The sequence below is a fragment of the Trichechus manatus genome, unplaced genomic scaffold (assembly GCF_000243295.1).
Source record: "Trichechus manatus latirostris isolate Lorelei unplaced genomic scaffold, TriManLat1.0 scaffold00084, whole genome shotgun sequence".
Lineage (NCBI taxonomy): Eukaryota > Metazoa > Chordata > Mammalia > Sirenia > Trichechidae > Trichechus > Trichechus manatus.
Window position 1 is genome coordinate 3,913,678 of NW_004444020.1, and position 25,652 is coordinate 3,939,329.

General features: G+C 42.7%; 1 protein-coding gene across 1 annotated transcript in view; it reads left to right on the forward strand.

Annotated features, from left to right (window-relative positions):
* BFSP2 (beaded filament structural protein 2) overlaps nt 1-25,652 on the forward strand; it is an 88,893-nt gene that overhangs the window by 55,070 nt on the left and 8,171 nt on the right. The window contains exons 3-5 of the mRNA XM_004381452.3: nt 2,722-2,878; nt 5,565-5,726; nt 23,197-23,328. Coding sequence (XP_004381509.1) covers nt 2,722-2,878; nt 5,565-5,726; nt 23,197-23,328 — 451 coding nt within the window. The remainder of the gene's footprint in view (nt 1-2,721; nt 2,879-5,564; nt 5,727-23,196; nt 23,329-25,652) is intronic.

The following is a 25,652-nucleotide window of genomic DNA, read 5'->3' on the forward strand; positions in this document are numbered from 1 at the left end:
GGTTTAGAGGGACAGGAATTGTTTCCAAAGGATTAAACATTAATAAGCATACAACCTTCATAAAGTATATCTTTGAGTATAAAATCTAATCCTACATAAAGGGTACTGAAAAAATGCTTCAGAAACCATCCCCAGAATGCCAGTTAAAAGGGACAGGCCCAATTCTGAGGGAAGTCTCTGGTGGTACGCCACAGAGCTCTGGCCTTGGTCCTTCATTTTGACTATTTTAAACATTTTTACCTGCAAGGTGAATAAAGGCAGGTGTGGCAAAATGGCAGGTGATACAAAGATAGGAGGGGAAGCGAAGAGTAGAATGATAGAATCAGGATTCAAAATGACCGCAACACACTGGAGCAATGGGCTGATGAAACTGAAAAAGGGTAAATATGAACTCCTACTTAGGGTTCAAGGAGCCCTGGTGGCACAGTGGTTAAAGCGCTCAGCTGCTAACCGAAAGGTTGGTAGTTTGATCCCACCAGCTGCTCCACGGGAGAAAGACGTAGCAGTCTGCTTCTGTAGATTTACAGCCTTGGAAACCCTACCGGGTGGTGCTACTCTGTCCCATAGGGTCACTATGAGAGGCACGGCAGTGGGTTTGGGTTTGGTACTTAGGGTTCAAATACCAGGTGCACCCAGAGAGTACAGGAGACTGTGCTTAAAGCAGTCCTTGTGAAAAATGCCTAGGGGTTCTAATGACAGGAGGCACAATATCAGTCAGCAGCGGATACACCTGGTACAAGTCAAATGAGCAGACAAACAAGACCCACAAAACAAACCTTAGGGTCCATGATGAATAGGATTAGAAGGTTTAAACAAAGAAGCAGACAGTTCCAGGGGACTCAGAATTCATCAAGCAACGTCTGAAGTTTTGCATCCAGTTCTCTGTCACATTCTAAAGGACATAGACCTATCAGAGCACCTCTAATCATTCCACAAACATATCTTAAGCCTGGAGCTGGGTACTAGGAATACAAAGATGAGAAGGTCATAGTCCCTGCCCTCGATGAGAAGGGACATGGAAACCAAGTCATCTGAGGAATGGAGGAAGGAACTGGGAATGTTTAACCTGAGAAAGAAAAGGGTTGGGGTGGGGGAGAAAAGGGAGAGAGTAACATAGGGACCATATTTGTAGGACTGCCGGAAGGAGGGCAAGATTAGACTGACTTTGGATGTTCCAGACAGTAGAACTCAGACTCTTAGAAGAATGGAGACTTAAGTTCTTGGAGGAAAAATATTTTAAATAATTAGAGCTGTCCAAAAATGGAATTGTTGCCTTGAGTGATGATGAGTTCCCCAACACTGAAGGTATTCAAGCATAGGCTACGTGATCACCTATCAGGAATGCCGTCAAGGGATTGTCACTCAGTAAGATTTCAATAGTTGGACTCTAAAGTTTTTTAAGAGGACATTGGTAGTTCAGAGGTAGAATTCTCGCCTTCCATGCAGGAGACCAGGGTTTGATTCCCAGCCAATGCACCTCATGTGCAGCCACCACTCATCTGTCTTTGGAGACTTGCATGTTGCTACGATCCTGAACAAGTTTCAGTGGAGCTTCCAGACTAAGATGGATTAGGAAGAAAAGCCTGCTGATCTACTTCCAAAAATCAGCCAGTGAAACCCCTATAAATAATAACAATCCGATCCACAAACGATTGTGGGGATGGCACAGGACTGGACAGTGTTTTGTTCCAGTGTGCATGGGGTCACCACGAGTTGAGGGTCAACTCCACAGCAGCTAACAACAACAACAACAAAAACCTTAAAATTCTAAGACGCTTTCTGGTATGAGACGCGTGAGATCTCTCCCCTCTATGGAAGAATGAAGGTAAGGTGTGAAATTTGGCTGAGTGGTACGGATGGGCAGAAGGCCATGGAAGGAAAGGTGTGACACTGGGAGAAACTGGCAAAGATGTTGGGTAGTTTTTAGAACTGTACAAACCAGAGATTTTGCGAACTGGGTTAAAAAAATTCAGAGTAGGTAGTTTTCAGATTTGAGTGTGTCTGTACATGTGCGTGTGTGTGCATGTGTGTTATTGTATAAATTAAAAAATGTTTAAACTCTGGATATTTTACATATAAATCCAGCTTTTCCGTTTCTGTTGAAAAGAACTGGAACACCTGTCCCAGTCTGCTTCCCACACAGGAGCAACGAGAAGGAGCTGATCAACAGCGCCCCCTTTAGGTGAAATATGGGCTGTCCTGAGCACTTCAGTCCCCACCACTCCCCAGCCAGGTCTCTCATCCACATTCTTCACTTGGCACCTGAAGGCATTTGGGTTTGCAGCCACTGTTCTGGAATTTCACATGAGCTCGTTGGAGATAGTAGCTTGGTACTTCACAGATACTGAGTAAGCTTTGTTAAAGGATCCTCGGGTGAAAAGAGGACCAATCAAGGGCAAAGGTTAATGATGAGCGTACCAGAATCCCCTAGCCTGGATTTGAACTCCTGAAGAAGCTTCCCTTAGAGCTCTATGCTTCAAATACCCCATGAGGCAGGCACCCCACTAAGCCAGGTTATGAGAAGTTGGCCGCCGTTGCTTTCATTTTAATAAATCAATGTGTGACAGTTACACTAACAGTGCCTCAAAACTGCTGGAATGATATCTTTTAGCATTCATTGTCTAACTATTACATAATTGGCTCACTGGCAACATTTATAATCTGATCGTTTTTTTCCCTTTTTTTTACCCAACGATGCTGATTAAGTTCCTTTATCTGCAGGTATGAAAATGAGCAGCCATTTCGAAAGGCAGCAGAAGAGGAAATTAACTCTCTGTATAAAGTCATTGATGAAGCTAATTTGACAAAAATGGATCTGGAGAGTCAAATAGAAAGCCTAAAAGAAGAACTTGGCTTTCTGTCAAGGAACTATGAAGAGGTAGGTGAGAACTGGGGTGACGCTGGGTTATCATATGACCCAGAGGCAATCAATCACCTGTGCTTGCTTCAAAATCCATGGTAGCTCATCTCGGCGTCTCGATGTCACTTGCCCAGGACTGCAAGGAAAAGGCAGGTAGAATATTTTAAAATCCTTGTAGTGGCTTAGGTTGAAGGCAGCGCTGGTTCAGCGGTAGAATTCTCGCCTTTCATGCGGGAGACCTGGGTTCGATTCCCAGCAAAGGCAACTCAGTGCAGCCACCACCCATTTGTCAATGGATGCTTGCCTGTTGCTGTGATGCTGAACAGGTTTCAGTGGAGCTTCCAGAATAAGAGACACTAGAAAGAAAGGCCTGGCAATCTACTTCCAAAAATCAGTCATTAAAACCCTATGGATTACCTGCAGGGAGACCTTTCTCTTGGCCGTGACAGCCTGCAGGCCTTCTCTAGGTCTCTGGTCCGCTCGGTCAAGTGTTACAGCTCTTTAGCTCAGCTGAGAGGAAACCTCATCTGCCAGCAAGGCTGCTGCCCAAAGGCACTCAACTCTCTCACTCTGTGGGTTGGCAAGCTCACTGCAGCCATCTGCGAGTCCTGTGGTTCTCACTGCTCCTGCTGCTGCTGACATTTCTTTGCTGCTGTGCTCTGCGGTGGTTGCCACCATTTCTCTGCTGCCTTGTGCCATTTTCAGTGTTACAGCTCTCTCTTTCCTGGGTCTAGGAGGTTCTCAGTGCAGGCACCCTGGGTTCAAGGGATGCACTCCGCTTCAGGCTCTTCCTGATGGTAGTGAGGTCCCCCCCACAACCTCTGTGGGATTGGCCTTTATATCCAATTTCAAGGCATGGCCCCCCAGCCAGACCATGAACTGACCAATCCCCTCAATACGCCACAATCACTCAGTTTGCATACTAATTGACCAATTCCCACAAAGTTATTTAATCCTACTGGATGGTTTTATGCGCCCTATTTGTATAGTATACTGGCCAATCCCTTGCAAGATTGTAGCCTAGCCAATCATTTTGGCAGAATTATAAACTCAAGGCCAGAAAGGCCATATAAAAGAGAAACCCACATTGCACTGCGCTGTGTAAGTGCATGCCCAGTTTAAACGTTGTTAACATGTATTAGGTTCTGCAACATGGAGAGAAACAGGGGAACAAGCAAGAAAATACTTAAAGTTCAGATTTAGAAGATTCCTCTCAGCTACTAACTAAAAGGTCGGATATTCAAGTCCACCCAGAGGTGCCTCAAAAAAAAAAGCCCTGATGATCTACTTCCAAAAAATCGGCCATTGAAAACCCTATGGAACAGAGTTCTACTCTGACACACATGGGGTTGCCATGAGTTAGAATCAACTTGACAACTTTTTTTTTAAATGTTTTCCCCAATAATGTATATTTTTAAAAAAATCAAATTCAAAAGTTTTGAAGTGTGAAATATGGCCTAAGAGACACAGGTAGCCAGGGTTTACAGGACATTGTATGAATCCACAAGTGCTTCCTAGAGATTCTGTAAGTAGTTCAAGCTTGCTACATTTTATAGTTTCACATGTCATCATTTCTACTAAAAAATTGTTTAGCTGTGACACCAATCCTGGTTACATTTATATTCACAATCCTATGATCTCCCAAGTAAAATTTCTCTAATCTACTTATCACAGAGCTAAAATGATAGGAAACACTAAATTTTAGACAATAAAAACTGTCAAAAATTAACCTGTCTGGTATCTTCTGATCTTGATTAGGTTATCATTAATATATGCCAACAATCAACTATAACAGGAAAAAAGATTCAAGTTATTACTGGTACAACAAACAAATGATTTAATGTAAAAAAAAACAAAAACCTATGGATTCCAAAGGTCCGATCCTGTTATATATGGGGTCATCATGAGTCAGAGACAAAGGCAGTTAACAACAACAGTCGGTCAGGTTACTGCAGGGATCTCAACACAAACGACTCTGGGGACCAGGCGAGTATATAAATGGGGAAGGCATCATGTCCAAGCAATAGTGAGCGACGGAGCCTGTGGTGAATTGGAAGGATCATCCCCTAACTAAAGACATTCCATTTCAGATCTTTTTTCAATACCGTATAGGACAAACAAAATAGCTGTGAGGGTAGTTCCAGCTTGTGGTTTACATGTACCCATTAATGAAATTAGGTCAGATCATAGAGTGATAGGACATTATGTGGACCAGTCCCCTGCAGAACTGCACTGATTCTAACCCAACTCACTGATTCTAAGCCTGATCTCTAAGGTACTGCCAATTGAGTCTACAACTTCCCTTCAAAACCCACGTAACAATGCTCACATCAAGAAGTTCCTTCTCAAGTCCAGCCTTAAGCTAACCAGGAACAAAGAGCACACTTTCTCCTTTTCTTAGCTCAGTAGTTAGATAGCACTCTCCGACAGAAACCCTTCAGAGACTCCAAAATTACTTTTAAATCTCCTTCAGCTTAGTCTGACTTTTTGCCTAAACTCACTTTGCTGCTGTTTTCATTTTCATTACATCCTTGGAAAAAGAGAATATGGGGTCTATGGGTGGAAGAGGATCAGGGACTTTGCCACATTTGGCAGTGACAGAATGAAAAATGTATTGCCTGCAGAGCTGAGCTTCTGCTGGCTAGAATTCGAGGTCCTTTCATGCTCTCCTGGAGCTCACATGAGGTGTCATTGTTGTTTTTAGGATGTGAAGGTGCTGTACAAACAGTTGGCAGGATGTGAGCTGGAACAAGTGGATGTTCCCATTGGCACTGGTCTGGAACACATCCTTGAGACCATCAGAACTTACTGGGAGAGAGATGTTGAAAAGAACCGAGTGGAGGCAGGAGCCTTGCTGCAAGCCAAGGTGAGAGGCAGGACCAGCATCCTCTCCTCTGCCCATGCAGAAGGATGCCTAGCAAAGACAAACACAGACAACACACAAAAAAGGAAATGCAATTGTTTAGCAATAAGTTCAATCTCATTAGGCATAGAAGAAATATAAATTACAATAATAGCTTTTTGCTTACCTGTTTAAAAGCAAAAAATGTTTTAAATGGTAATTATGCTGGCAAGTATGTGGAGAAGCAGACTCTTTCCTCTAGTATTGGGGAGCACAAACTGGTACAACACCTTTGAGTAAGGAATTTGGGGATGTGTACTGAGAGGCTTAAAGATGCCGATATCTACCAGTAAATAATCTGGACACTATCTTAAAGAAATAATTGAATATACAAATAAAGTTTATGTTCAAATATACTCAGTGAAGCATTATAAGAGTGAAAATATTGGGGGGGAACCTACATAAATGTTTAGTAACAGGAGAATAGTGACCTAAACCACAACCTAACCACGTGATAAAATATCAAGCAATGATTAGAAATGATATTTACAAAGCACTTTTAGTAACGTGGGAAAATGCTCATGCTATAAGGTAAAACGGAAAAAAAGAGAGTACAGAATGGTATACCCCAGGGGCCGGCAAACTTTTTCTGCAAAGGACCAGATAGCAAATATTTTAGGCTTTGTGGGACAGATGGTCTCTGTTGCAGCTACTTAACTCTGCCACTGTAGTGTGAAAACAGCTGCCAACAATATGTAAATGAATGAGTATGTATTCTAACAAAACTTTATTTACAAAACTAAGAGGTGGACTGAATTTGGCCTATGGGTTATAGTTTACCAACCTCCGGAATATACAGTGGAGTAAATCATGCAAACAAAAACAAACTAGGCATCGAGGTGGGAAAGAAAAGATTAAAATATTAAGTGTTAGCGGTGCTTATCTTTGATGATGGACCTATCTGACACTTTGAGATGTTTTTTTCTTTCATGTTTTGAGTGTTCCACAATTTTTTCTTAGGTAGCATTATTTATGTTCATGGGAAAACAACTTCTATTAAACCTCATGAATTATAAAGGAATTAACCAGAAAATAGAATACACAGTATTCATACTTCCCTTCAGAGCCCTAGTGGCACCAAGGTTAAGAGCTTGCCTGCGAGCCAGGTTTGCAGCTGAAATTCACCAGCCAGTCCTTGGAAATCTTATGGGGCAGCTCTACTCTGTCCTATAGGGCTGCTATGAGTCGGAATTGACTTGGCAGCAATGGGTTTGGGTTTTTTGTTTGTTTGTTTTATTCTTCCCTTCTCTATGCTGGGGTTCATGATTTTGGGGTTTTAAGGCAGAGGAAGAAAAGAGAAGAAGAGGAAGGAAAACAAGAAGCAAATCAGAAAAATAAGGCAGGTGTTTGAGAGAAGGCGAGAGAGTTGCTCCTGCACTCTTAGGAATCATGTGTTGTTGTTGTGTGCCATCAAGTTGATTCCGACTCAGAGTGACCCCGTAGGACAGAGTAGAGCTACCCTATATGGTTTCCAAGGCAGTAAATCTTCACAGAAGCAGAATGCCACATCTTCTTGCCGTGGAGCAGCTGGTGGGTTCAAACCACTGACCTTTCGATTAACAACCCAGCACTTAACCACCGTGCCACCAGGGCTCCTTAGGATTCATTTAGTGGTTTTCAACTCTGGCTGCGCAGCAGAGTTACTTCAGAGACTGTTTTTAAATGTCATGCCCAAGCCCAGACCAATAAAATCTGAAGGAAGGGAGGGGCTTTGTGATTTTAAAGCTGTCTGGGTGATTGTCACATGCGGCCAGGGTTGAGAACCATGAGAGTTATAAATGCTACCAAAAGAAAAATACGAGGACATTTCTGTTCTTTCCACCCTCAACGCCCCTGCCCTCTAAATACCAATAGGAACCTTCTCGGTAGGGGCTTCAATTCTGGATCTCTGAAGCGTTTTCCAGCCCAGAAAATACCTCTCACTCTCCCGTTTCTCTATCCCCTGTTGCTGTTAGTCACCACTGAGTTGGCTCTGACTCACGATGACCCAACGTACAACAGAATGAAACATTGCCTGGTCCTCACCATCTTCATGATCACTGGTATGCTTAAGTCCATTACTGCAGCCACTGTATATTTTGAGTGCCTTCCAGCCTAGGGGGCTCATCTTCCAGCACTATATCCAACAATGTTTTGTTGAGATCCATAGGGTTTTCATTGGCTTATTTTTTGAAGTAAATTAGCAGACCTTTCTTCCTAGTCTGTCTTAGTCTAGAAGCTCTGATGAAACCTGTCCATCACGATTGACTCTGCTGGTATTTGAAATACCGGTAGCATAGCTTCTAGGATCATAGAAACATGAAAGACACCAAAATACAATAATCTACCCCCTTTCAATAGCTTCTTTTCTTTGAAACCTTCAATTCTTTGGGCCAGGTCACTACAAACATTTTGTGTGTGTGTGGCAAATAGATGCCTAAGTAGCTAAACAAAATGCTGCCCCACCCAAGCATAGTGAGAGGTGGAACAACACTGAGGTGAGGTGGAACAACACAGAAGTAAGGTGAAGTGAAACCGCAGATTTGATTTTAGCCCATTTCTTCTTTTTTAAGATTCATGAATATTTATAATAATTAAGGACCTAAGAGACCACCGAATCCTATTCTCTCAATTTAAAGGTGAGGAAACCGAGACCCAGAGAGGGCAATGGCTTTCTCGAGGTCACACAGCTGATTGGCAGCACCACTGTCCAACTCTCCTGTCTCTGAGCTCAGCAGCCTTTACTCCACTTTGGGCCGTCATTTCTCTCTGACTTTATTCCCAAAGCCAAATCTCAGTGGCCCTGTGGTTTGCAAACTTGCTTCTCTCCCAACACTCCTGTGGGGTATACAACATCGTAGCAATTATTTTCTTGAGAAAGGGCGAAGCTATTATAATTGAAGGAAATAAATCCTGTACATTATGAACAGGGGTCCTTGGGTGGTGCAAACAGTTAACACGCTCTGCTGCTAACCGAAAGGTTGGAGATTCGAGTCCACCCAAAGGCACCTCAGAAAAAAGCCTGGTGATCTGCTTCTGAAAATCAGCCACTGAATACCCTATGGAGCACAGTTCTACTCTGACACACATGGGGTCTCCATGAGTCAGGGCCTCTATGAGTCAGGGTCACCTTCAGTCGGAGCTGACTCCAGGGCAACTAGTATAGTATGAAAAAAAAAAACACCTGGCATTATTCACCTCTCACCCGCTTGAAAATCCTCACCAGCCCAACAGTAACTCAAACGTTAATTCTGAACAGATTCATTTGTGCTTTTTTTAATAGAGTAATCTGAAAGCTACATCTCAGAGAAAACAGACAGTGCTTGTTTCAGTTCAGCCAGAGCTGCCTGGGCCTCTTGCAGAGAGGCAGAGCTCAGAAAATATTTGCAGAATGAGTGAATGCCTCTGATCATCAGCGGAGATCAGAGCTGACAGCCAGTGTGCCTCCAATAAATAGTTTTGTCAGTTGCAGCTGTGCCCTCGGGTGCTGACATTTGCCCATCCTGAGCTTCTCTTGTCGGGTTCTTGGCGGCAAAGCACAAATGTGAAATGGCTTAGCACACACTGCTTTCAAAAACTTGCAAAGAATATGCATACGTGCACTAAATTGCCTTTCCACCGAGGGATTAATTTATGTCTTAGTTTGGGTTGCCCCAGAAGCAGATCCTGAGACAAACAGTGAAATGGAGGTGGTTTATGTGGGAGTTGGGGGTAGGAGGACAGAAAATACTGGTCGAAGAGGAACAGAGAAGTGAGCAGAGAAGGACATAAAGGGCACGATGACCAACAACATCAAACCAGCTACTGGGGAGACTGGGAAAGGTATAGAATATGGGAGAGGGGAAAGGCAGGAATATAGCAGAGGGGAAAGGCAAGGGAGTTGAGTTGATCAAAAAGGAGATTATCGTGGGTGGGCCAGATGTTAGCCAGTACAAATGCTCTCAACGGGCTGTTTTATTTCTGGATTTTAGGTCTTTTAAAAGTAATTGATGGGGTGATTTCAGTGAGGAAGGGAGAGAGGGAGGGAGGCAGGAAAGGAGAGAAGGAGGGAAGGAAGGAAAGAAAGAAGGAAGGAAGTTTCTAGTTTTCCTGCAGCTAGGTTATTTCCACTAAATTTTTCTTTCACAGAATGCAACTATGTCAAAGATCCTTTATCACTGACAGGAAGAGGATGTTCTGGGTATTAAAAAGACACCTTCAAGATTATCAGGCAGTTATTGTCTTTCATGCCAGTGTTAGTATGTTGTAAGGAATAGTCAAATACTTATTCCACTTGATGCTTTTTCTTACAATATGTGAACCTCCGGGAAACAGGGCCACCCTACAGGCTAAGAATTTCCAAAACATCTGAGCCAAGCCTCTTGGGATTCAAAAGATTGGCCCCTCCCACTTCCATTTGCCCATGGATGGGATCAGAGCCCCACCAAGGCAGCAAGGTTTTCAGGTGTGTTACTGGTTTTCTACTACAGCATAACAAATTGCCACAAACTTAGAGGCTTAAAACAACATACTTTAATTATCTCATAGTTTCCACTGGTTAGGGGTCTACAGTTAGGGTCTTCTGCTCAGGGTCTCACAAGATCTTCTGCAATTAAGGTTTCAGGCAGGACTGCATTCTCATCTGGAGTTCAGGGGCCTCTTCCAAACATACTCAGGTAGTTGGCAGAATTCAGCTGCTTGCAGTTGTAGGACTGAGGCCCTCAACTCCACAGGCCAGTCACAACATGGCTGCTTGCTCCTTCAGAGCCAGCAGGAGAGAGTCACTCTTTTAAGGCTTTAATCTGATTAAATCAGGCCCACCCAGGATAATCTCACTTTTTATCAACTCAAAATCAACTGATTTGTGAAAAATCCCCTCACCCTTGTAATATAAAGTAACCTAATCACAGAAGGTCAGTGAAAAAGAGGAAGACCATCAATGAGATGGATTGACACAGTGGCTGCAACAATGGGCTCAAACAACAACTATGAGGATGGAACGGGACTGGGTTGTGTTTCTGTTGTACATATAGGGTCACCATGAGTCGGAACCGATTGACAGCTCCCAACAACAACAACAATCACAGGCACGGGGGCATTGGTGGTTCAGAAGTCTCACCTTCCATGTGGTAGACCCAGGTCTGATTCCCAGCCAATGCCCCTCATGTGCAGCCACCACCTGTCTGTCAGTGGAGGCATGGATGTTGCTATGATGCTGAACAGGTTTCAGCAGAGTTTCCAGACTGAGATAGACTAGGAAGAAAGGCCTAGAGATCTACTTCTGAAAATCAGTCAATGAAAACCCTATGGACCACAATGGTCTGATCCTCAACCAATCATGGGGAAGGTACAAGACCAGGCAGAATTTCATTCTGTTGTTGCCATGAGTTGGGGGCAGACTCAATGGCAGCTAACAACAACAATCACAGGCATAACAGCAGCAGACAGAGATCATGGGAACTGGTTTAGAACTCTACCTACCACACCAGGTCCCCAGTGTTGAAACAGAAAACTAGAGCTGTATCCCTTTCCCATCTCCTGCCATCTCATGTTCACTTTCAGACAGACAGTTCTCCTTCAGAATATGTCCTCCCTGTGGAGCCCAGGTCATCTCTTCCTTGTCCTCAGTCTGGGCACTGGGAGGCCTTTGCTCCTTCACCCTAAGCCTGGTCTGAAGTCACCTCTCAGCCTTGTTACCTCCTTCCTGAGATGGTCCTTCTACTCCCTTTTGCCCAAGGCTAACTCCACACCCTCATTCCCAGAAGCCTCTTACCTCTGTCCCTCTGCAGCTGGATAATATGTGCAATAAGCAAAGGCTTATTCAATTATGAGCAAATGCAGCGGTGGATGGTGGATAAGAGAGAACTCAACCCCTTTTCAATAAAGGGAGTCCACAGGGGCCATGAACTCCATAATAAACCAATGGCTCCCATGCCATCAGCTCTGACAGTAGGTCTGCATTTGCCTCGGGTCATCTTAAGGCATTTGTGGTGAGGAACTCTGTCTGAGCTGTAACTATCATGTCTTAAACCATCAGGATGACAGATTGTGGAGACTATTAAGAATAGAGAGAGGTAAACAGACTGAAATGAATTGTGAGGTTTCTGGTTATTGATCATCTTAGAGCAGGAAGAGACATTAGAGATTATCAAGAGCAGTGTCACCCAATAGACCTTTCTTTGATGATGAAAATGTTCTATAAAGTGCACAGAAGTCCAATATGGTAACCACATGTGGTTACTGAGCATACGAAACGTGGCTGATAGAACTAAGGAACTGAATTTTTAATTTTATTTAATTTTAATGAATTTGTATTTAAATAGCTGCATGTTGCTAGTGGCTACAATACTGAGCAGCACAGTTCTAGATTTATCCATGAGGATATGAGAGACCTTAGGTAATACGTCTGTCTCCATGTCATCCATATTTACAAATAATAATTTGCCTCATTAAGACAAATATTTTATGAAGGCTGCTCGATTTATGCCATTTCTTTTCTTGCTTTTACCAAGAAGAGTCAATATTTTCTAGGAATTATGAAATTGGATTAAAATACGTTTCTGATTCTCTGACTGAGGTCACTGGCTCTAGAATGTAAGATGGCCTAATGTGGCATTGCCATATTAACCAACTGGGAGATCCCTTTCAAGAAGAATAGAGAGAGACAAACCCCTGACAGAACCTTGTAATCTAGGGGGCCCTGTATGGTGATGAGTTGGCTCTGCCCACTGATGGTGCTTCAGTAAAACTAGTCACGATTTGATTCTAGTTTGCTCACAGCAACCACTGACAGGGAGTCGCTTCGTATTTCTACACCTCATAGTATGTCACAGAGAGCTTCGCAAAAGGGTCCCCACTTGTTTTTTTGTTTTTTAATGTAATTTTATTTTATTTAAGCATATTTACCAGATAATACATTCATTTGGTTCAAAATTCAAAATGCACAAAATGATATACAATGAAAATTGTTATCCAACCCATGTCCCAGCCACTCAGTTTCTTTCCATGGGGTCAATGTTACACTCTTCTCATGTATCCAGAGACATTTAATGCATATACAATGAAACAAGTACATATTTTCTCTCTCTTTTAACACAAATGGTAACATTTGGAAAATACTGCTTTACAGGTGTACAATATTATACCGTGGGGTTGGGGTGTGGGGGAAGGCAAGCTATGGCCCACATGCCAAATCTTGCCTGCCGCCTGTTTTTGCAAATAGTCTTTTTTAAAAAATAATGTTTTACTGTGTTTTTGTTAAAGGTTTATACAGTAATTTAGGCTCCCATTCAACAATTTCTACACAAGTTGTTCAGTGACATTGGTTACGTTTTTCACAATAAGTGAACATTCTCATTATTTCTGTTCTGGTTGTTCTATTTCCATCAATCTAGTTTACCTGCCCCCTTCCATTCTCATCTTCTATAACAATGATTGACCATTTGGTCTCATACAGGTGATTTTTTTTAAAGGAGCACAGTTTTTTGGTTATATTCATTATTTTTTGATCCAGTTTGTTATTTAGCTACAAGGAGACCTCAGGGGTTAGTTTTGGTTCAATGCTTGAAGGGTATCTCAGGGTAATAGTCTCAGGGAGTCCTCCAGTCTCAGCCAGTCCAATAGGTCTGTTTTTGTGTTGTAGTTTGTTTTAGGAAAAAGTTCTGTTCCTCGTTTTTCTCCCATTGCAAATAAAGTTTTATTGGAACCCAGATATGCTCATTTATTTATGTATTGCCCATGGCTGTGTTCACACTACACAGCAGAGTTGAGTAGTTATAAGAGACTGTATGGCCGGCAAAGTCTAAAATACTGACTCCATACAGAAAAGTTCCCAACCCCTGTTCTACCAAATGGATGTGCCAGAATTTATTTAACTGGTGTCCTGCTGATAAACATTTAGGTGGCTTCCAATCTTTTGCTGTTACAAGCAAGATTTTAAGGGCTAACTTTGTATATCTCCCATTTTCAAACATGGAAGTGTATCTATCTGTAGAACAAATTCCTAAACATGGAATTGCTAGATCAAAAACTGTGCATTGGTAATTTTGATAAATATTGCTAAAATGCCCTCTATAAAGGTTGTAACAATTTTCACTCCCACTAGAAATAGTTGAGAATACTCATTTCCCCACGTTCTCACCAATACTGTGAGTTCTCACACTTTGTGATCTTTGCCAATATTATAGATTTAAACGTGGTTTTTTAGTGTAGTTTTATTTTGCCTTTCTCATATTATGAGGTAGATAGAACATCTTTTTACGTGTTGGATTTCATATGTATTTTGTTTTTTGTGTACTATCAGGTCTTATCTTTTGCCTACTTTTTATTGGGTTTCGTACTCTTTGTTATTGGTTTATAGTGGCTCTTTGTATATTAGGGAAATTAGTCCTCTCTCTGTGATATGAGTTGTAAATATATTATGAGTTTGTTACTTGTCTTTTTATTCGATTTGTGGTAGTTCCAGCCAGCTTTCAAAAAATATTGTTAGCCAATAAGGAAGGGTTCTTATAGGACCCATTTAGGCCAGTATATGGTTTCTGTAGTTTATGCCACAATAAGATATCCCGGTTGGTAGGACAGGGGACAAAGTGTGTGTGGGTTGGGGGCTAGGGGGGCAATCAGAGTAGTATTTAAAAGGAAAATTTAAAAGTCTGTTTCACTGAGGTAAGTCCTGCCTATTCTTTGCTTGTTCTTTACCCTACCCAAGGCAAATATATACATGCTAGAAGGCACTCTTGGGCCCTCATCTTCTATAGTGTGTTTTCAAACCCACAACTGGTTGAATACCAATATCTAAGTGACTATCTATTTAGGGGATACCTAACATTGCAGTCTCCTCCTTATACCTTCTATGAAGAAATCTCCACTCACTTATTCATTCAAAATCCATTCATCAAATATAAACCAGGTATTAGGCCCTGCACTTGGTACTGCAGACACAAGGTCCCTAGCCTCAAAGAACGCACATCCCCGCCCACCTGCTTCTACTGCTCTCAAAGCTTATCTTAGATATTTTTAATAGTAGCTCTTTCCCATAAAAAGTGTGGGGGTCCCATTTCTAAAATATGAGATTTGCAAAAATGAAACCACCCAAATACCTGAGAAATTAAGTTAGTGCTGTTCATATGCAACACTTGGTAGTCTTCTAGAAGAGGATAAAGCAGAAGAGTCCCTTCTTTTTAGGAAGGAGACAATCTCAATGAACGAGAACAAAAATCCTACAATTTAGACTTCTGCAACAATTACTTGGAGGAAAATATTTTTTTCTCTTCAGAATTAGACTCACTGCTGAGTCTCATCTTGTGCTTGTATCAACAGGCTGTGCTTACTTACGACCAAGGAGGCAGCAAGTCCACAAAGCCTTTGGCTCTTCTGTGTTTCCTTTAGTAACTTTGACAGAGGCTGGGAATTGGTCCTTGTTAACTTCACTAGGGGGAGAATCATCTGCATCAACAGCCAAAGGCTGATTCTTATGAAGTGGAGGTCAAACATACCTCACCCTCCAACCTTTTTACCAATTCAGACACCAGCCATTCCTCCCATGGCACTCTCTGCATTCAATAATTCATTGCAATGGCCACACAGAATTCACAGACAATGCTCACAATTATGGGGTTTATTAAGAAAGTAAGAGGTTATAATTCCGGATCAGGAATGATTCAGGATACAGTTCTTCAGTCAGGACAGCTTTTCGGCTGTGCCCGCAGGCAGGCCTCTCCCTCAGCCAGAGTCCCTGGGCCCCTGGGCCTGGCCTCTGCCCTGCTCAGGCAAGTGTTACAAAGCTCTTTAGCTCTGCTGATAACCACCCAGAGGCACCGCACTCCACCGGGAACTCTCCTGCCTGAAGGCATTCAGCTGTCTCGCTCAGTGGGTCAGCAAGCCTAGCTCTGCTAACAAGTGCCCAGAGGCACCCCACTCCACCTTGAAGCCTCCTGCCCAAAGGCTCTCGGCTCTCTTGCTGCATGGGTCAGCACACCCACTGTAACTGTCTTGCTCCGTGAGCTGGGAAGTCCAGTGCCCCATCTTGCACATGGTTCTATTGCCGTTGTTTCTCTGCCACTGTTTCTCGCTGTACTACACTGTCCCCAGTGTTACAGCTCTCTCTGTCTCTGTCTCCTGTGTCTAGGAGGTTCTCAGTGCAGGGACCCTGGGCCCAAAGAATGTGCTCCACTCTCGGCTCTTCTTTCTTGATGATAGTAAGGTCCTCCCTCTGCTCTGGGATTGGTTCTCTGTTAAGCCTAGCAGGATGAAAAACTGACCAATCCCTTCATTAGGGTTCCATACACCTTATTTGCATGGTCCCATCCCACAGGAGTTCCATGAACCTTATTGCACAGTCCCACCCAATCACTGGGTAGGAGTTACAAAACTATGCATGGCTAAAAGAGCCATATTAAGTAATTCACTGCACCGCAGTCATACACCCATCCAAGACCACCTTCACAAGGGCCAAGCAATCCTTGCATAAATTCAAGGAGAAACTTGGCTTAGCCAAGCCAGGCGAGCTACTTTGCCAATGCTGACATTTCACTAAGTGAGACATGCACTTCTTTTTAATTTCCACTCAGAAGAGCCCACATCACTGGGGAAGACTGAATGGCATCCAGCCTTCTCCCAAATAAATCCTACAACTGGCTAGGGTAGTCAGGGGTGTGTATCTGCCTGTCAAAAGCTATCCTTTATAACATTTATAGGACACTGCATGACTGCCAAGTGACTAACAATCAGTATAATAATGATAGCTAATCCTTCTAATGAAAAGGAGATTTGACTTAATTCCATTCCTGGTAGATCCTCCTCTTCTTCCCCGTTCCCCTAGCACCTACCTGGCACACGTTGTAGAACTTGTTTGTTGAATGTATTCTAAGTGTAAAAAGCCACATTAGGTCTTCCAGGGAATACAGAGGTGAGTAAAAATTGTCCTTGCACACAAGGTATCTACAATCTAATACAGACATTGGTTGGGGTGGGGGCGTGGGGCAAGGACTCGATAACAGTAACCAGTTGTTGTCAAGTTGATTCCAACTCATGGCGACCCCATGTGTACAGAGCAGAACTGCTCCATAGGGTTTTCAAGGCTGTGACCTTTTAGAAGCAGATCACCAGGCCTTCTTTCTGAAGTCCTCTGGGTGGGTTTGAACTGCCGGACTTTTGGTTAGTAGTTGAGCGTTTAGCTGTTTATGTCACCCAGGGACTCCTAAGGACTGGGTAACCCATTGCCGTCGAGTCGGTTGCAACTCATAATGACTCTATAGGACAGAGTAGAACTGCCCCATAGGGTTCCCAAGTCTGTAAATCTCTACGGAAGCAGATTGCCACATCTTTCGCCCATGGAACAGTGGTGGATTTGAACCTCCAACCTTTTGGTTAGCAGCCGAGTGCTTAACCACTGTGCCACCAGGACTCCTTAAGGACTGGATGTTGTTGTTGTCATTAAGTACCATCGAGTCGGTTCTGACTCATAGCGACACTATGTACAACACAATGAAACACTGCCCGGTCCTGCGCCATCCTCACAATTGTTGTAATGCTTACGCCCATTGTTGCAGCCACTGTGTCAATACATCTCATTTAGGGTCTTCCTCTTTTTCACTGACCCTCTACTTTAGCAAGCATGATGTCCTTTTCCAGGGACTGATCCCTCCTGACAACATGTCCAAACTATGTGAGATGCAGTCTCGCCATCTTTGCTTCTAAGGAGCATTCTGGTTGTACTTCTTCAAGACAGATTTATTCATTCTTTTGGTAGTCCATGGTATATTCAATATTATTCTCCAATACCACAACAAATTGTGGTGTTGGAGAAGGACTGCAAAGAGAGACCCAAATCACTCTTCTACAAGGCAGAATGTGATATGCCATGAAAGCGATGCCAACAAAGCATTTATTGAGCATTTACCAAGTGCCAGGATGCTTTTCTAAACTCTTGACATGTTATGTTCTCATTTAATCTTCCCAACATGAGATGGGTATTGTAATTTTATCCATTTTACAGAGGAGGAAACCAAGGCACAAAGAGGTTAGGTAACTTGCCCAAGATCACCGTTAGAAAGTGGCAGAGCTGGGAATCAAACCACACATCCTGACTCCAAAGCCAACACTCTTAACCACTAGGCTGAACTGGGCAGATCACACGGGCGGAGGGACCTTGATTCATTTTCTTTTTTAAGAATAAGAAAGTGACATCTTGTGGAACGTGAGGTTGGGAAGACCTTTGTGTCAAGGGGCTGAAGGCTACAGCCAGCTTCTGACCAGATCTTTTCAAACCAAGATTCTATGGGATCAGAGTTAAGATTGCTCTAGGATACAGGACTGGGAATCCTTGAATCCCCTTTCTTGTCCCAAGGGATCCTTGCTTTCCCTTTTTTCATGATAGTGAACATAATGACATAAGTGTGATGCTGAGAACTGAATAGTGCTTATGAGCCTAGGTGGTTAGCTGTACTCTGAGGCAGAATAATGCTCTTACAAACCTGTTATTCACCAGTTGCAAAAATCAGAGAACTCAAGTGACTTGCTCAACAGCAACGGCTCAGAGAAAGGCAAAATATACGCTACAACCCCTCAGCGCTAATCCTGGATACATGTCCCGCTAAGAGCATATTCACTATTTCTCAGGTCATAGGAGCACGGTTGCTCTCCACTCTCTGCTTTCCCCTAAACTCTTTCCTCTCACATTACAAAGAGGCATTTCTTCCAATTCCAGGTCTTCGGCCGAGGGTGTATTTAGGAATGGCAGTGCTAATCAGCAAAGTGGGTTGGGTTTGGAGATGGCTCTTTTTCCCCTTTATCTTCCCCCATTTATATTTCTAATAGTCAGACTCTCAAATACTTAATTCTGACTTATATAAAATCACTCTGCTTTCCTTCCCTTACATCTATCCTTCACATGCAAAATAACATGCAAATTTAATATAACTTTTTTTCAAAATTTGAAAATCTTTACTACATTTCAAAATGTCAACATGCTCTCCTGCCCCAGAAATACAGATGGAGTATAAACATGGACAACTCAGCTCCTGTGCAGTAGAGCTAAGGTTTCAAACTGGTTTGAAAGCCTGAGGACCAATATATTTGAATCGCATTACATATCCTGGCAACCACATTGGACAACGAAACACAGCCTTACCTACCTATCCTCAGGGCTTATCATCACAAACCCACTATTTGGTTTGTGAGGAGAAAGCTGGAGACACTGGGTTGAAATGGAAGCAGAAGTAGAGATATTACAATAACTAGAGAGCATAAGTCAGAAAAGCCATTGGAGAAGAACATGTAATACTTTTAGGTGGGTTAAAATGATTAACTATCCCAAGATGAAGGCCATGTATCACTTGCGTTAAGATGGTTTTAGGAGTTATGGGACATGATAATAAATGACATTGAAACTCACTGTGATCAGGTTACTTTCTTTTTCTCTTTCACTCTTGATTAAACAAGAAGAAAGTTTCTGTTTGGTGCTGGTAGGTCTTTAACACCTCTCTTATACTTGTTAATCTTACCTTCCAACAGAGGAAAAGCAGGCCTCAGGACTCAGCAACTTGGCAGGCAACAGTTGCTAGAATTTATTTAATAACATTGATTTATTTTAATTTTACTAATTTTTCAGTTATTTTCTATCAATGGCAAGTGACACTGGTTTTCCACTTTCCTTAGTGATTTAGAACTTTGCCTAAGCCTCACCTAAGAGCTGGAAATGCAGATTCTTGGGCCCCGTTCATGATCTCCTGAATCGGCATCTGCATTTTAACAAGATCCCCAGATGCTAGTGATGCACACTAAAATATGAGAACTAACCTACAGTTTCCATTTTAAACACATTTACTTACATAGAAAAAGTTAACGTAATTGAAGCAACATAATATGAATTAACACTCAGATATGTGAAATACCATGTTGGTAATCCAGGATGTTTGGGAATCACTTGGGTACAGCATTTCGCTAATGAAACTAAGACCTGGGGTTTCATCCCTCCAGAGACCAGTACGTACCACTGAATATAAGCACTTACTGTCTGGGTTGAGGGGAGGGATGAATCATGTAAGGGACTGTGATTACAATTTTGACCAGTAGTTTAAATCAGACCAGTTGACCAGGGCTTTGAAAGTTGCTCTCCATGAGACTTGGCTTCCACACATCCCCTGGCTCTTACCCATCCTGTGCTGGTAAATGCTTCACAACTGGCCCTCTGGGGGGAAATATATGCACAGGTATCTATGTGCCGGTAAAATTCACAATACCACTTAAATGTAACATTAAAATTGCTATTGATGGTCTCTTTATATACTTTTAGAAATAACATTTTTAAGCGAAAACGCTGACTTTGCTTTTCCATTTACACCTAAAACTTCAGTGTGACATGCTATTTCTTGCAAAATCCACTATCAGTTTTTATAACTTGGTGGTGCAACAGTTAAACACTCGGCTTCTAACCAAAAGGTTAGAGGTTCAAACCCACCCAGTGGCTCTGCAGGAGAAAGGACCATCAGTTCTACTCTGTCACATGGAGTTGCTATGAAAATAGTTCCAATATGAATTTTGATTGATATTTTTGTTTTCCTTAATGAGTTTGTTCATCAGTGATGCGAGTGCCTTCTTTCCTGAATCAGATAATAGTTCTCAAATACTGGAAGAATATTCTCTCCATTTTTTGTGCTACTCACAATGTAACGACTACAGACATGACATACTTTCACATTTAATCTGCATGATTAACATGTTCCATCACTTTCTTAAGTCTAGACAACCAACAAAATAATAAATCAAGCTCTGATTTATGGTGTTTGCTGATTTGCATATATTTGTATAAATACTCTCACCATGCTTGATTTCAAGCTACCAACTTGACATAAACTCCCAGAGTTGGGAAGAGATAGATGTGCAGTAATATGTGATTATATCTTGTTTCCCCTACACAGATACCATAGATGTAAATAACCTCAATAGCACAGATAATGATCCTTCACCACCACCCAATGTGTATCAGAGTAGAATTGAGCTCCATAGGTTTCAATGGCTTACTTTTCAGAAGTAGACTGCCAGGCCTTTCTTCCAAGGCACCTCTGGGTGGACTTGAACTTCCAACCTTTCAGTTAGCACCTGATGATGTTAACCATTTGCATAAATAACTAGGAGTTTTGAGCATTTATTAACACTGATTTTATATATAACTTATTGAATTGTAAGTTTATATAATTTAATTTTTAATGATGACTGGGTTTAACACAGTAGATCTGCCCATGTTTCACCTGCTCACAAAACTCCCGAAAATTTAACAATCAGCTCATGTGAGCCATTAGGAGCAGGCTCCAGCTCACCACTGCTCCTAACCACTCTGTGTAACTACATTGCCTACTCTATTTGTCTTCCAGGATCCTCCTCTCTTCCCATCCACCCCCCCACCACCACCCACCCACACAGCCCATCTGGCTAGGGCCCCAGTCCCAAAGAGAAAGGAAGAAAACCTGGACTACTGATCACAAGGGAGGCTGGGAAGATAATGAGGATCTCTTAGAGTGATCCACATTAGCTTTGGGGAAAACAATTCCATTTCCAAAGGTCTGAAGTTGATGGATTGGTGGAGGTGACAACACTAAATACGACTGAGAGCACAGCTCTGGGCTCTGCTTCCTTGACTTGAATCCCACTCTGCCTCTCTATAGGCTATATGGCCTTGAGCAAACAACTCACTCTCTCTGTGCCTTAGTTTTCTCATGTAAAAGGAGGATATAATGACACTTGTCTAATCCGGTTGTGAAGATTAAACAAGATAATGAACATAAAGCTGTTAGCAAAGTCTTGGCACAGAGTAAGTGCTTAATGAAAGTAACAGCTTTTACAAACTCATCCATTGGCTCTTACTTTTTACATGTAGAGAATAATATACAGCTAGTATTTGCAGATTCTAAAGCTTTCCATGCACAGCCTAATGGGAGCCTCACAGTGACCCTGAAAGGTAGTCTGTCATCATATTATCATTCTCTGCTTGTGTTGTCTGCATTTTATGGGCATGGACTGAGGCTCTGAAAGGTGAATGGGGACACACAGCCTTTGGCCAACTAGTCAGAGCCCACAGCTTCTGTTAAGGTTATTTTGTCAAGCTCTTTACAGCCTTTGGGGTCCCTGGATGGTACAAAGAATTAACGACCTTGGTTGCTAACTGAAAGGTCAGATGTTTGAGTCCACCCAGAGGCATCTCAGAAGAAAGGCCTGGCAATCTACTTCCCAAAATCAGCCATTGAAAACCCTATGGAGCTGTTATACTCTGATACACATGGGGTCACCGTGAGTCAGAATCAACAACAGCTGTGGTGTCCCTACCCCTTTGGTTTTTTTTTTTTTTTTTTTTTTTTTCACAACCTTTAAGCAGCAAGGGTTGGAAGAACTACTACTGGATATGAGCATCTTGGGATTTCTTACCTAGTTGAATAGATTGGACTATTTTTGCATAATTCTATAAATGAGTATTCAGTATAAGATAAAAATGGTAATTCTAGAAAACCAGTGACCTAGGACAGGAAGCAGGTCTTTTTTTTTTTCACCTCTAGGCCACTGGCTAGGAGTCATCCCATCAGACTGCACTGAAGAAAATGAGCATGACCTTTCCTTTTTCCCCTTCCTCCACAAGGAGAGGAGACAAGACCTCTCCTTCCATGTTATGTGGAGGAATCAGAATCTGCCCCTCTTGCTCTGGGGAAAAAGCTCAAACCACAGACTTTCTCCTCATATTGGCAATTGTGGCCAGACTGGTTTTTACAAGGAAATGAGAGATGATCAGATTGACAGAGATGAACAAGTTAGATAAGTCCTTGTTTGAGGTCAATTTGGCCGCTGTTCATCAAAATTACAATGCATACACTATGACTCAGCAGTTCCACTCCAGGAATTTACCCTACAGAAACACTCCCTTGTATGGAAAATGAGGGATGCATAAGGTTATTCTTTGCATTATTATTGTAAGATAGGGAAAGATGGGAAACAATCAAAGTGTCCATCAGCAGGGGACTTCCAAATAAATTCCAACACAGAGGAGGCAATACTATACAACTTTTAAAAAGAATGCAATAGATCTTTATATACTGATATAGAATAATTTCTAAGATAGATTAAGTGACCAAAGCAAGAGGGAATGATTAAATTTATTTTTATATGCATTAAATACTTCTGGAAGGAGGCATGAGACACTGGAGATAGAAGTGGGTAATTAGGGCACAGGGAGGAAAGGAAACTTTCTACTACATATCCTTTAGGAAATCTTTTGAATATTATTCCATTTGCATGCATTATATGCTTGAAATAAATAAATGTTGTATACAAGTTGGTGAGGGGGCCTGTAGAAAAAGAGGGATTTAAAATCTGACAGATACTTTTCCCCTGAGCTAAAGGCAATGGAATGGTGGTTAGAAAGGGTGGGAGGGAAGGTTGGCTTTAAGCTCTCGACTCATACCTGCTTATACTGAGACCTGACTCTTCGCAGCAACAGGCAGGAGCAGCCCGCATGGCCCAGACCCGTGAAGAGAAGCTGGCCACTGCCCTCAGGGTGGAGTTACACAACACTTCGTGCCAAGTCCAGAGCCTCCAGGCCGAGATGGAATCCTTACAGGCCCTGGTGAGTGGGCCAGGAAGAGTCCTGGCATTTCTGGTGTCAATTTTAACCCTCACCTGTTGGATTCTAGTCACATGGGTCATTGTTTGTGAGGTAACTCGGTTTCCTCATGAGTTTTGCGGCCTAAAATGTCCTTGGACTCCCAAGGATCATCTGATACTGACACACAGCAAGTGTAGTAGACACTTTATCAGGCTGCTGTGAATGTTGGCTGCTAAAGGCCCACAGCTGCCCCTTTCAGCTGCCCTACTTCTCCAGAGAATTGCCCCTGCCAAACAAAAGGCACCTGGCCCAGGAAGTTAGGCCCTGCCTCCAGCCCTCAGACAATGACTGACTGACCCAAAACCAAAACCAAAACCAAACCCATTGCCATGGAGTGGATTTTGACTCACAGTGACCCTATAGGACAGAGTAGAACTGCCCATAGGATTTCCAAGACTGTAATCTTTACGGAAGCAGACTGCCACATCTGTCTCCCACAGAGCAGCTGTTGGGTTAGAACCGCTGACCTTCCGGTCAACAGCTGAGGCATAACCATTGTACCATCAGGGCTCCTTTGACTGACAGAGGTGTTTAAAAGCCCAGCCCACTTGCCTCAAAGTGGAACCAATTCTATGGTATAATTCACACTAGCTCTCCATGGGATCAGGCTGATGCCATACTCCAGCTGAGACACTCAGCCCCTTCCCCTGCCCTACCCTGCTTTCCTCACTTCACCTTTTCCTGAGAGCACTTTCTTTATTAATTACGTGCACCAGAATCCCTGTGTCAGGCTGTGCTTCAGGGAATTCAACCTAAGACACCTAGTAAGCTAAGCTCCTCAGACTCAGTGTGGTTTGCAGGCAGGTGTCTTGCACTATTTACAATAATAATACAGCAATCCACCCTCTGATCTCTGAAATGGACTGAAGTTCTATTAGGGTGTCAGACACAGCTCCTTCTAGATGCCCCTCCTGGGGACCATTTTTACTGACTTTAACCACAAGCTTTGTTAGTGCAAGCAGGAAGGCATGAAGGAGTTGGTCCATGTAACCCTTTGGACCTGAGACTGTCTGGAGTCCAGTGAGGCCAAGTAGCCCCTATTTTGGGACCACACTAGCCTCTTTCATCAGCTTCAAGTCTTAGGGTTTTCAAATACCATAGGTGTTACTCCCTCTCTTCCACCACTCCCCATACACCCTGGTCTCAATTCTGCCACCTAAATAGGCTCCATCACCAAACCGCCAGTCCCATCTCCCACTAAAACCATGGCCTGCATGATGTTAGCTCAAGTATTCATTCTAGATGGTTCCCCTCAGAAACAGCCTTTTCACCCTCTGTTGGCAAAATCATCTTATCATCCCCCAGCTCCCTTCCTTCGCTCATTCTGCAATTTGGTCAGAGTTCTGCGGGGACAGCTCTGCTTGGGCTGGAACATGCAAGGATGGCTTCTTCAATTCACAGGCCTGGTGCCTCAGCTATGCATCTCTCTCTCCCTGCCTGTCTCCCTCTCTCTCCATGTGTCCTCTCCATGTAGCTAGGTTGGACTCCCTCAGAGCATAGTGGTCTTACAGTCACTGGGCTTCTTACGTGGCATCTGGCTTCCCTCAAAGCATGAGCACAGAAAGCTACCAGGCGTCTTAACACCTGGCCTTGAAAGTTTCTGAGCATTACTTACACCACATTCTATCGGTCAAAGCAGTCATAGCACAAGCTCCACTTCAATAGAAGAGAAATAAACTCTACCTTTTGATGGGGCAGGGGCAAGATCACACTGAGGAAGAGGATGTGGGATGGAGGTAATTGTTGTAGCTGCCTATGGAAATGTGATCTGCCACAAGATCATAATAGAATTTACCTTATAAAGTCATTGGAGTGCCTAATTAGATTATGCATGTCAAGCCCTTAGCACAGAGCCTGGCACAGAGTGAGCATTCTGTAAATGGTATCTATGATTATCTGTAATTATCTATGTATCTATGTAAATAGATAATATACAAATCATATCTATAATTATCTCTATATACATATTATATTTATATATAATAACTATAATTGTCATTATAAAATTATTATTATGGCCAATAGTATAGTAACCCCAAGTTGGCCTCATCAGCCACCTGGTCACCTCACTTAAAATCCAGGAAACCTGGTCCTGTTGGAACAAAAACAACAAAAATTCACACCACACTTCAAAGAGATGGAAAAACTTTATATGGAAAGGGAAGAAGCCCCTAATAAGTAAAGCACTACTGAAGAAGAAGAATAAAGTTGGAGGACCCACACTACCTGACTTCAGAACCTACTATACAGCTACAGTAGTCAAAACAGCCTGGTACTGGTACAAC